The sequence below is a fragment of the Aquarana catesbeiana genome, linkage group LG05, assembly GCF_042186555.1.
Source record: "Aquarana catesbeiana isolate 2022-GZ linkage group LG05, ASM4218655v1, whole genome shotgun sequence".
NCBI classification, from domain to species: Eukaryota; Metazoa; Chordata; class Amphibia; order Anura; family Ranidae; genus Aquarana; species Aquarana catesbeiana.
In genome coordinates, this window is record NC_133328.1 from 57365917 (window position 1) to 57378740 (window position 12824).

The 12824-nt window shown below is 41.7% G+C and overlaps 1 protein-coding gene across 2 annotated transcripts in view; it reads left to right on the plus strand.

Moving 5' to 3' along the window:
- ARMC3 (armadillo repeat containing 3) overlaps nucleotides 1–12824 on the plus strand; it is a 127964-nt gene that overhangs the window by 33172 nt on the left and 81968 nt on the right. For both annotated transcript variants that reach the window (XM_073629765.1, XM_073629766.1), the window contains one exon: nucleotides 11376–11444. In XM_073629765.1, the coding sequence (XP_073485866.1) occupies nucleotides 11376–11444 (69 nt within the window). The remainder of the gene's footprint in view (nucleotides 1–11375; nucleotides 11445–12824) is intronic.

The window sequence follows — 12824 nt, forward strand, 5'->3', positions numbered from 1 at the left end:
AAGAAAATGTTTGCCCAGGGTCCAATCAATATTAAAGATGGCCCTGACGCTTTGGCGTAACATGTCCGGTAATGCACATTATCACCCAGAAATAGTGTGAATCCAGGTTTAAGCTATGTGAATAAAAGGTAACCATTGTAAGTATCCCTGGCAACATAAGACTACATTTATACACTTGTATTTTTCACATGATACAATTTCAGGGTAGTGTGCTTCAGACATGTTTTAGGCACTTTTCACATGTTTTACAAGCAATTTTGTTGATTTACACATGTAATCATTACTCCCTGTGGAAATTGTGGCAAAGGCACATCAAGCAGCTTTGTCTGAAGAACACTCCTGCACCGTATCTAGACAAGGAGCTGTGACTGCACCCTTATTTATTTGTTCCAAACCCTATTACTGACTTTTGCTGTACATCTTGGTCTGCAAATATAGAAAAAAGTACACAAAAAGGCATAAGAAAGAAACAAGATGCTTTAAAGTAATGTGTGGTGCTTTAAAGTAGGTGGTTTACCAAACGTTACTGCACTGCACGATAGCATGCAACCTGACAGCCAGTTGTAAGTCATAAGTAACTTCCCAGTGCCATTAATTCTGAAAGGCACCCCAACACACCTTCAATGCACCACCACTCACAGGTGTGAATTATTTGTGTTGTGGTGGGCTGCAGGAGTGTTGCAACCTGTATTGTGGTGCATGGCAGTCTATTCAAAATGATTGGGGTTTTTTACTGCAAAGTGGGTCAGTGTGTAAAACTTCAGCTGGGAGATCTGTTTGCAACATTCCCCAAGAATATTTTGTAGATGCTGGGGGTTGATTAAAACCACGATTATCCAGGAAAAACGGATATACCAGTTTTGGGTGGACTTGACCAAGAAATGGACCATGTCCACACTGTTTTTCCACAGCCATCTGCTGTTTTTGAGAGCAGAATGTCAGTAGATTTAGAAAATAATTCAATACACTATATGACATTGTAAAAGGTGTTCAGTAAAGTTGCTCTCTGTCTAACCATCCAGAAAAATAATCAATGGCACATCAATGGAATAGAAAAACCTCAGTGTTTCTATTAAGACGTTTTACAACTCGCCAATTCTTCTTCAAAAAGGCCAAGTGTTTGTAGTTTAACTCAATTAAATCAGCATCCAGCATAATTAGACAGGAAGAGCATTGACCTAGCTTTCATATAGCATGAAGTTTTGGCAAACTGTTACATTTTTTAGGTAATCTGTGCTCTTTTTAACATTTTGTTAGATGTTTGAATGAGGTCAGATGAATGAAAATTATCTAATAAATGTGTGTTAATATTTAAAGAAAGCTTGTTTCTGTAACTGTTTTGTGAATTTCTATGCACATGGACATGTTCATAATTGCCTTACTGCAGCATTTCCCAACCATTTTTTTAAATAAATTATCTTTCTCAACCTTTTTAACACAGAGGAAACGTTAAAATAATTTTAATAATTGGGCCTCGGGGAACCCCTTCTAACAAAATGTAATCAGGAGTCATTGTTGAAATGCCCCTTATTTTGGTGGTCACTGGCAAAAAATTCCTTCCTTACAGTGGTGGTCAAAATGCCACCCTTACAAAAAGCTAAATAGATCGTTGATGTCATGTTGCTGGTTCTGCCAAGTGGCATTGGATCTAGAACTATGGTGGCACCATCAGACAAGAGGTCAATAAATTACAGCTCAAGGAACCCCTAACAACCTCTGGAGGAGCCGTAATGTTCCATGGAACCCTACTTGTGAATGGCTGGTGTACAGTGTTATTGCTCTCCTTTCTCAGCCTCATTCTATGCCCAGTGCTACATTGGAGCAGTTATTCAGTCATGCTACTAAAATCACCATTGATTAAAGTAGAATTCGGGGCTATCAAGAGCCCTTGCACACTGGGGCGGGGGCGGCGGTAAAACGCCGCTATTATTAGCGGCGTTTCTACCGTCGGTATTCAGCCGCTAGCGGGGCGGTTTTACCCCCCGCTAGCGGCCGAGAAAGGGTTAAATACCACCGCAAAGCGCCTCTGCAGAGGCGCTTTGCCGGCGGTATAGCCGCGCCGTCCCATTGATTTCAAGGGGCAGGAGCGGTAAAGGAGCGGTATACACTCCGCTCCTTCACCGCTCCGAAGATGCTGCTGGCAGGACTTTTTTTACCATCCTGCCAGTGCACCGCTCCAGTGTGAAAGCCCTCGGGGCTTTCACACTGGATACACAGCAGCGGCACTTTCAGGTCTGTTTGCAGGCGCTATTATTAGCGCAATAGCGACTGCAAACCGCCCCAGTGTGCAAGGGCTATAACTAATCTTGAAACTGTTCCCACCCCCAGTCTGGTCACGTGATTGGCTTCCCCGGGTGAGGAGTGAGCTAGCAGTGGCTGCAGGGCGGAGGAGGAATCGTTGACAACGGATGGCCTATAGTAAGCCTATGGGTATCTTCATCACTTAGGCAAATAAGTTAGTGATAGCCTGGAATTCTACTTTAGTCGCTAAGAGTAGTGATTGAAATAAACGGATGAAACACATGGCTGCCTATGGTCTAAGCTACACCATTTGGCCACAAATGTAGATATCCCTTCAAATTATTGAGGTGTTTCCAGTGAAGGGTACTGTTAATGCTACAGCATTCAAAGAGGTTTAGACAATTGTGTCCTTCCAACAGTTTGGGGAAGGTCCTTTTCAGTTCCAGCATGATTGTGCCTCTGTATACAATGCCAACTCATTAAAGTGGTTGTAAAGGCTCAAGTTTTTGTTGCATTCTATGTGTGAAGGTAAAAAAACCTCCTCTATGTAGCAGCCCCCCAGCCCCTTCTAATACTTACCTGAGGCTAATCTTCCTCCAGCGATGTGCACAAGAGCTTCAGCTCTCCAGGGACTCTCAATACTCATTGGCTGAGACAGCAGTGGGAGCCATTGGGCAATGAGGAGAGAGTGGGGTAGGGCCGAGCCATGGCTCTGTGTGTGAATGGAAACGCAGAGCCGCAGCTCATGAACGATACTGCTTGGGTGCCCCCATTGCAAACTGCTTGCTCTGGGGGCAGAAGGGAGGGGCCAAGAGCACCAGCGAGAGACCAGAGAAGAGGAAGATTGGGGCTGCTCTCTGCAAAACCACTGCACAGAGCACATAAATATAACATGTTTGTTATTTATAAAAAAAAAAAAAGAAACCCTTTAAAATCACTTTAAAGTCATAGTATAAGTTTGATGTGGAGGAACTTTAGTGGCTTACACAGAGCCCTGACCTCAACCATACTGAACCACTTTCATTAAACAGACTGATATTGTATTATAAGGAGTCATTTGTTTTTTGCCCGTCATGGCCCATTGCAGAGATTTCTCTTTACTTCCTGTCCTGTAGACACCTCATCATCAACAGTAGAAGTGAAAGGAAATCTCTCCAAAGTAGGAAGACCTGTCTTAAGCTGGCCATACACTATTAGATTTTCAAATGAATTCTTAATACATTCAATGACTTGGCAAATGTCATTCAAAAGTACAAAATTTAGATTGCTTTAAACATTTGATTTTTGACCAAATGGACTTTTCCAAACAAAAGCCACATACACTGTTAAAAATGTGTTCATTCAAGAAAAATTTTCCACCCTGCTTCTTCCAAATGTTATCATTGCTGTGGTCAATTATGAACTTTGATTTGATACTACTAACAATTAGAAAGTTTAATGAACATTCCTAATAAAAAAAACTTTGAACAAAATTCTACAAGTGTATGGCCAGTCTATCTTGGATAGTTGCCACCACAACAAGTTTGCAATTGGAAGATTTCCTCTCTCTTCATGACAAAGGTCGGGTACTGCCCCCCCATCCATCACAGCCTTCCCCTGTCCATGCGTCCGGCCCCTTTCAGGACGCCGGGCGCATGGATTCCAATGCGGGGTTTTTTTTTTTTTGAAGCACTGATTAGAGCCAGAGGCTCTAATAGGCTTCAAAATAGGGTGGGCTCAGGTCGCAGAGAATGCGCTCACAGCCCACCTAGGTGTGTTGCAACAGCGAAGGAATATTCGCTATTGCAACACTGATCCTCCTTCCAGCCAATCAGGAAGCGGGTTTTGACACCCGTCACCCGATTGGCTGAAAGGACAGGCGATCCTATTGGATGCCTAGGAGGAGCCGCATGCTGGAAGTCGCTGATGTAGGAGAGGACACGGAGCCACTGCACGCTGCCCGCCACCCGCCTAGATGATGTACGTGCCAGACCGACCGGCTAACAGTGGGGGGAGGTGCCGCCGGCCGCTCGGGGGAAGGAGTGGTATTTTGCCCCCCCCCCAAAAAAATCACCAGCCGCAACTGGGAAGGAGTATAGTTTTTTTTTCTTTTTAGCTGCATTTGGGCTTATGGTCAGGTCTGACTGACAAAATCAAATAATTCCGTGCCTGAGTATTATATTAATGTGATCTTAAACCCTTTTTTTTTTTTTAAGCACTTTCAGCAGTTGGTTTAATCATTTACTGAGTATTTAGCTTCTTTATCTTTTAATCCTCGTCTATGTTCTAGTATAAGCTGGAACATAGGCAAGTTTCCTGTTTCAGGGTGGCTCCTTTCACTTGCAGCAACCTATGGAGCCACCCTTATATGCAGGGAGTACAGCTGTGTCTCTGTATACTGTGTGCATCAATGAAATTATACAGCCTATAGCGTAGGATGGCAAGCACTCCCCTGCTCCTCCCTCCTCCAAGCTAACAGACTGGTCAGAGGCCTGTTACTGCTTTTCTGTGAAGGTAAGTAGCACTGAGAGAGCAGGATCCAGCAGCATTGAAAGTTGGGAACTGGGACTGGGGTAAGAATTTGAATAAATAGCGTATTGGGGAATATTTATTTTATAGTGCTCAATGTATTAAACTAAAAAATGTTGAGTGTTTAACCACTTCAGGTCAGACCTATAGCAGTTTTACTGTGCCAGATCATGTAAATGTAGGCATGCACGCCACCACCGGCTTACTTCCGCTGTGATTACACATAGCAGAAGCCGATTGGCGGGTGCACGGTACTCAATGTCCTCCAGCACCCGCCGATCATTAAGCAGAGAGGCAGAACGGTGATCTGCCTATGTAAACAAGGCAGATCGCCATTCTGACAGGAGGGAAGGGATGGAATTTCTGTTTCCTGCAAAGCAGGGAATAAATTCCATCTCTTCCCCTAGTAAAAGCACCTCCCACAGTAAACATAAACACTGGCTAGGCACACAGTTAACCCTTTGCTCGCCCCTGATGTTAACCCCTTCCCAGCCAGGTCAGCCTAAATAAGGAAGCAGGGCCACAGAAACGCGCTGCAGCCCTACCCCTCCCTAGTTTGTGTGCCATGTCTTGCTGTAGTTTGAGAGCTGCGTGAGATCCGGTGATGCTGCCGTTTCTCTGTCCATCCACATGGCAGGTCCCGGCTTGCTTGAGCGGCTGCTCTGCCAAGTGTGTCCACCCACGGTTCTTTGGTGTTCATCCCGGAGCTCGTTGACACCGTCAGCCTCGGTTGTCACCCCAGCATTTTTGGACGCCGCATAGCTGCCCTCCAGTCCACCTTGTCGGCCATTCGGGGACACCGCACACAATACCACAGCACCCTCCATATGCAGCTTTCAAGGTTTTTACGTGTAAGTGGATATTGAATAAAGCATCGCTGTTTTTACCTACATTGCCCTGGTGCCCTTCTCTCTCCTTTCCCTTCCCAGCCAGTGTTATTAGTACAGTGCCAGTGCATAATTTTTTTAGCACTGATCACTGTATTGGTGTCACTGCTCCCCAAAAAGGGTCAAAAGTGTCAGTTACTGTCAGAATGTCCGCTGCAGTCCCGCTATAAGTCGCTGATTGCTGCCATTACTAGTAAAAAAATAAAATTAAAATAAATAAAAATATCCCATAGTTCGTGGATGCTATTACTTTTGCACAAACCAATCAATATACGCTTATTGGGATTTTTTTTACTAAAAATATGTAGCAGAATACATATTGGCCTAAATTTATAAAGACATTTGATTTTTTCTTTTTTTTGGATATGTTTTATAGCAAAAAGTAATAAATTTAGTTTTTTTTCAAAATTGGCACTTTTTTTGTTTATAGCGCAAAGAATAAAAAATGGGTAGTGCTGTGCTTGATGGTCACTTTTGTCCTCTTGGAGAGCTGTTAGACAATACCATTGAAAGCCCCCTCAGCTGTGGGGAACCTTTGCAAATGCAAAAAATAGAAAAAAGTGTGGAGGGCTTCAAAGGCAACTTGACAGGTTTGGGGGATACCCTAACACTGTATGAGTATACCATAGTTTTCAGGAATAACATAATCAATTTGGCAGTGCATATTTCTCTGTGCAATTGATTCTTATTGTACAGTTTGCTTACAAATAGCAGCACTCACAAACTATTTTTCAGTAAGTATTTGAGTCAAATGCTTTTTCTAAGGTAGCTTAAATTCACACTAATCTATATCCTTATATTTCAAAAATAATCTTACATATCCACTTCTTAACAGCACTGTAATCTATTTTTCATGAAATTGTTCTTTGATCCCCATTGCCAAGATCCCTGACCCATCTTGGGAGTGAGAGAGGGTGGCTACAGTGGGCCTATGGAGAACAAACAAGGCATGTGGAGATTTGGAGGAGGCTGAGAGCAATACCAGAGTTTTGTGTCACTTTTAGCAATGAGATGTGTATTTTCATTAAGCGCTAATAGTCTTTGACTAATAACAATTTTGGCTAATAATCTTTTTTTTTTATGTCAGAAAAAGTCAACTCTATCTTGCAAATTCTTAAAGTAGAACTATAGGCAATTTTTTTTTCATTTTGGATAGAGTAAAGGAGGGTTATAACTCCTGCCAGTTTTTTTTTTTTTTGTCCCTCTGTGTCCCATTGAGGAGATTTACCTTCATTTCCTGTCCCCTAGCCAAAAGAGGAAGTGAGAGGAAATTCCTGCAAATGAAGGGTCACCACAACTAGTGTTCCCATTGGAAGATTTACCCTGTATTACTTTTCTGGTGACAACCCAAAAATTAGGATTTTCTTTTACTTTCATTTTCAATGATAACAGTAAGCAGGACAAATAGAGAGGTTGAATCTCCCTAGCAGCGGGACAGACAGCAATAAAAACCTAATAAGTGTTCCAATCCCTCTCCATTCTATCCAAAGCTAAATACAATGAAAAGGGTTGCCTTTAGTTATACTTTAATTTGCTAAAGCAATCTGTATTATATACATTTTGTTTTCATAAAAGACAGTAGTGTTACCAAACTCCTTCTCTTGTTCCACCACTTCCAATCCTCGTTTATTTGATCCAGCAGCTGAACATCATTGCTTTGGACTGGCTTCTGAATAGTAACAATGGTGGACCATGCCTGCACAATACTGACAGGGACACTTGTGGCCTCCACCATGGTAATGTGACAGGATTACAATGCAGATCCACTATTGGAAGACAATTGTCACTCCATAACAGATAATCAGAATCACCACGTGTTTAAATATATTATACTTATATGTTGTTAGATAATATAAAATATTAAAAAAGAAAATTTACTCAAAACCATTATAATTTCTCTGTAAGCTTTTGTCTATCTTCTATAACATCACCTTATTTATTAAGCACACTGGCAGAGAAATGTCATGTATGGGGGATGGCCCATAAAGGACACTGTGCTCCGGAGTCTTAGCCAAATGTCAGCCCAGCTGTTTCTATGAAAAGAAGTAGTTGTAGCAAACAACATACATCAATAAATGTGGGGTTTTCCTTCTGACGTATCTGCTTTGAGCAAAATTAGTTGACTTCAGTGATAATAGCTGCTTCTATTCTTGTTTTGAGGGATTTCTAGTGTGGTCAAGCCAGTGGCTTAGTATATCGGACACTATTTGAAACTTGGGACATAGTTACTGTATAAACCTGCAAATGATTAGTTTGTATATCATTTGCCACTGATTCCCCAATAAGTGGCAACCTGTATGGTTGCTGGCCAGCTAGTATGTCGCATTAAATCCGATTCACATCTAGAGTTCCCATACTAAAATGTCAAATCCAGGTCACAGTAATCTAGGGCAGTGCTTTTCCCTTGCAAAGTGTATCTCCCTAAGTAACACATAGACCATCTCACTTAAACAGACTGTGTTGACCTGATTATTGTGATATACAGGTCAGTCAGGGTTTTGGATGGAACACGGCCTGATGTCTTGTGATCTACAACATGCAGAGCTACAACATCCAAAGTCACAGCTGCTTCCCTCTGTTTCACATTTCTTTGCTAGCCCTTCTGTTCTCTTAGTATGATAACTGATCTTGGGATTCCCAAGGTCTTCATATCTCACCATTCCCACTAGTCGGCTCCCCATTCTGTAGCTATGGTCGCAACTCAAAATATGTGCTCCAATGGGAGAGGATAAGAAAATGTACAAAGCACTAATCTAGAGCTTATAAACTAAGTATAATGTAACTGCTCAATATTTGTCCTACACGTTTTTCTTTTGAGACTTCAGCAGGGGTTCCTGATGAGATGTCAGCAAATGAAACATGTCGGGCTGCAATCATAACTGTAGAGTTCCAAGCCAAAAATGGGTGTGAGGACACTAGAACATTCTAGATTGGTTAAGAAGACAGAAAAATTAGATCAGATATGTGTTACTTGAGGAGATGCATATTGCACGAGAAGAGTGCTGCTTTTATAATACATTGGGCTTAATTCACAAAGCTTTTTTTTCTCTTATTTGGTGTTATTTTCTTGATACCACACCTTATTTACCTCATGTTTCTCAGACCTCTATTAACAAACACTCATAACACACCTTTCTTAGCAAGCTCTGTGATTTGACGGAAAGGGTCAACTGACTTTAGATGCACACGATCATGCTTTTGGATCATGCTTTTGGATCATGCTTTTGGATCATGCTTTTGGATCATGCTTTTGCTGGTCACAGATCTTTTTTGCTACATCTGTGAGTAGATTTACTGCCCTCTGAGTCTCTTGTCATTCTGGCTAGCTCTTTGATATTAACCATGTATGTCTAAAGCTGGCCATATACTGTTAAAAATCCAACAGTCCACTTTAAATAGCATGGCTGGACATTGATGGATAAACATTTTCCAGCAGGCACCTTCAACAAAAGTCAAACTATCCCCAGCATTAGTAGCCCACTGACTATGTTTACAGCTCATCTGCTGCTTGCCCTTGGTTTAGATATAATTTATGGATCAATTACACCAGCCCTCAGTATTAGGCGAGTGGAAGTAAGCTGAGGGCGAGTGTGAAGCTGCATCGGGGGGGTGGTGGATGCCGCCAGCAGCAGGGGTTGAACAGGAGCCAATTCTCCTTCCAGCCTCAGCCCCATGTCATTCTCTTAGCAGGGCCTGGCATACAGCAGGAGTCAGCAAAAAACTAGATGAGGTGAGGGCAGGGAGGGAGGTTGGGCGGGTGCTGACAAAGTTTACTTTTCCTATTAACAAGCTATTGATTGGTTGCTCGGACCACCTAGCAACCAATCACCAGCTTGTTGATAGGAATAATTAACTTTGGCAGTTCCCGCTCCCCTGTCTAGTGCTGTGCTCTGCTGTAAGCCTCTCTGCATCCTAAATCAATGAAAGTGTCATTCATTGTTTTTAATTTTTTTAATGTTATATTTAATATACAGTAGCATTATAATATTTACTTAAGGCAGTAATGATGTGTACAGTGCCTATAGTAGACAATCATATTTTACCCTTATTTTATTTATCACAGTCAAATCAATTAAATATGCTTTATGTTAATATTGTTAAAGTTGTTGTTTTTAATATTTCTTTTTGTAACTTAATTCTGCATAAAACATTTAACAGTGTCATTTCATGAGATAATTTACGAGGGCGTGTTTAGGGGCGGAGCAGGGTAGGAGTTGGGTGGGGCAACTGGTGGCGAGTAACTCTAGGACTTGAAATTTTGAGCCCTGGATTACACTGTTGTCACAACTCACATTGCCAGTTGTTACAGAGACAGGTCACTAGGGGGCTCCTGTCAAACTTTTGCTATGGGACTTCCTGAATTGTAGTTACGTCCCTGGTTCTGAGGTTGAATCTCATCGCTAAATAAATGCTTGCAGTTGCAGCACAACAGAGAAAAAAGCTGCAAAATCACAAAAAAAATTCAACTGTCACTTTGGTTGCAAGAACACATTTGTGCACAAAATATACACGCAAACTGATAATCTGAGATGCAGTTGCATAATGAATATTCCCAAAACTTATTGCCCCCTCCACCAAAGTACCCCACCCTTTAAAAAAGCAAGTGCACCCATACGTTTTACAGTAAAACCTTGGTTTGAGAGCCTTTTGCAAGACAATCAAAATTTTAAATACATTTTGACTTTATATACAAGCGATGTCTTGATATACAAGTAGCGTCATGTCACAACTGAGTATTAAAGAGGCACCTCTAAGTGCAGCGATATGGTTACATTTAGTGAAGGTACAACATTTAGCAAATCACATGGTTGATGATTAAAACAGGCACATCTAAGTATGCAGGCACCCGGGGTAAAGCTGTCCACATGGACCATCCTCCTCACCGCCATCGAAGTCATCCCTTCCATGCTGCGCTCCATGAGCGGTTCAAGCCTCGCTTTCAGATCACTCTACTGCAGGGTAGTCTTCCCGGTCATGATTGCAGATTGAAAGTGGTGAAAGCTGGCGGTGTGGGGGATGGCCTATGTGGACAGTTTTACCCCAGATGCCTGCATATTTAGATGTGCCTCTTTTAATCATCAACCATGTGAGGTGCTAAATGTTGTACCTTCATTAAATGTAACAATATTGTTACACTTAGAGGTGCCTCTCTTCTCTTTTATACTCTGTAGCTCTTGCTGGATTTTGCTTCTAATCCCCTTGTGGAGGCTTCCATTTGTGGATGGACATTTTATGGTTACACAACCTACCACATTGCTATAATCTTTTTATATGGACTATAAACTGAAGGACCTATGAATAAATGGTTGTGGAACTAATCATTTGAGTTTCTATTATTTCTTATGGGGCAATTCGCTTTGATATACAAGTGCTTTGGATTACAAGAATGTTTCTGGAGCAAATTATGCTCGCAATCCAAGATTTTACTGTATATTGTATTTTACTTTCTTATTTTATGGTGATGCACATTCTTTACTACAATATGATAATGTTTATATTGTGTATGGCTGATTTGTGCTTTGATGACTGATGATAGAAAATGTTTTGTGACTGCAGCAGACGAGACAGACAGTTGTTTTTATTCAGCAGCAGCCTTGGGGCCCTAGAGCATCTGTATGTTTCACTTGTGGGATTGGGGAGGGATTCTCTGCTAAAAAATAATGATGTAGCGTTTTTCTATATCACCATGCACTGCAGTTACTAAATAATTTCTTCCTATCTTTTCATGTTTTATCCCAGATGACGTCCGGAAACTGATGCGGAAGCTGGATATCATACCTTCTTTAATTGCTCGTCTTGTTCCAGAAGGTAACTCTCTGAATCTGCTAAATATTCTGTTGTCAAACCCAGCCATCTGCTCCGAAGGCTCCAATGTAACCAATATCTGCTTATACGGATTACATTAACTGGTGTTGCAGCCTCCGTAAAACTATTAAATGATTTATAGAATATAACACTTGAAAAGAGCTTTAACCAAGGGATCCGACTTGCCAAATGTGTACATTAAATCGGGCTTGCTTACTGTTTTCCAGTATAGCTACACTGACATACTGTTATTCAGAGTATTCATATCAAAGTTTAAGTACGCCAACGCATAACATAACCATTTTAGAATTTGAGAAAAAAAGAACTACAACCATTTGGTGAAGACATACTGACTTTTGCGGTCTGTCCATGCTTTTAACTGCTATTCATGCAGAGATTTTAATCTTGGTCAGTGGCCAAGCCTTCTTTGCAGAATTATAACTGAGCAGGTCTGAACCAGGGAAATAAAATGATACTTTTATTGTACTATAAGATATTCTCCAGTTCTGCTGTGTCTAAGCTGCATTGTGAATTTGTGTCATTACGGGTTCAAAATGAATGTCACATCTCCCCTGTCTAATGCAAGGTTTACATTCTGTGTTGCTGGCCATCATCTTCTTCTTCGTACACACAGTCGGACTTTTCGTCTACAAAAGTCCAACGGACGCCGACGGACTAAAGCTGGCTGGTAATCCGATCGTGTGTGGGCTTCTCCGGACTTTCAGCAGACTTTTTCAGTCTCAAATCCGACGGACTTTAGATTTGAAACATGCTTCAAATCTTTACGTCGTAACTACGACGGACCCCGAAATCCGCTCGTCTGTGTGCTAGTCCGACGGACAAAAACCCATGCTAGGGCAGCTATTGGCTACTGGCTATGAACTTCCTTATTTTAGTCCGGTGTACGTCATCACGTACGAATCCGTCGGACTTTTGTGTGGTCGTGTGTAGGCAAGTCCGTTCGTTAGAAAGTCTGCTGCAAGTCCGCCGAAAGTCCGCCGGAAGTCCGCCGGAAGTCCGCCGGAAGTCTGTCGGACAGGCTGTCGGACTTTTGTAGACGAAAAGTCCGACCGTGTGTACGCGGCATTAGTTTTTGCCATGGTAGCCCCCTTAAAATGATACTTTTAGAGCAACCTTTTTCAACCAGGGTGCCTTGAGGTTTCTCAAAATGCAAAATGCATAGGCGTGCGCACAGGGTGTGCCTGGGCACACCCTAATCACTCTGTGTGGCACAGATTCCCTCTGTTTAGACCCCTTTTATTTAATCAAAGCCCCCTAACGGGGCTCCTAAAAAACTGTATAAAAAATAAAATAATTTTAAAAAAATATTACATTTTAAAAAATAATAAGAAATGAAATAATAAAAATAAAAACTACTGACAC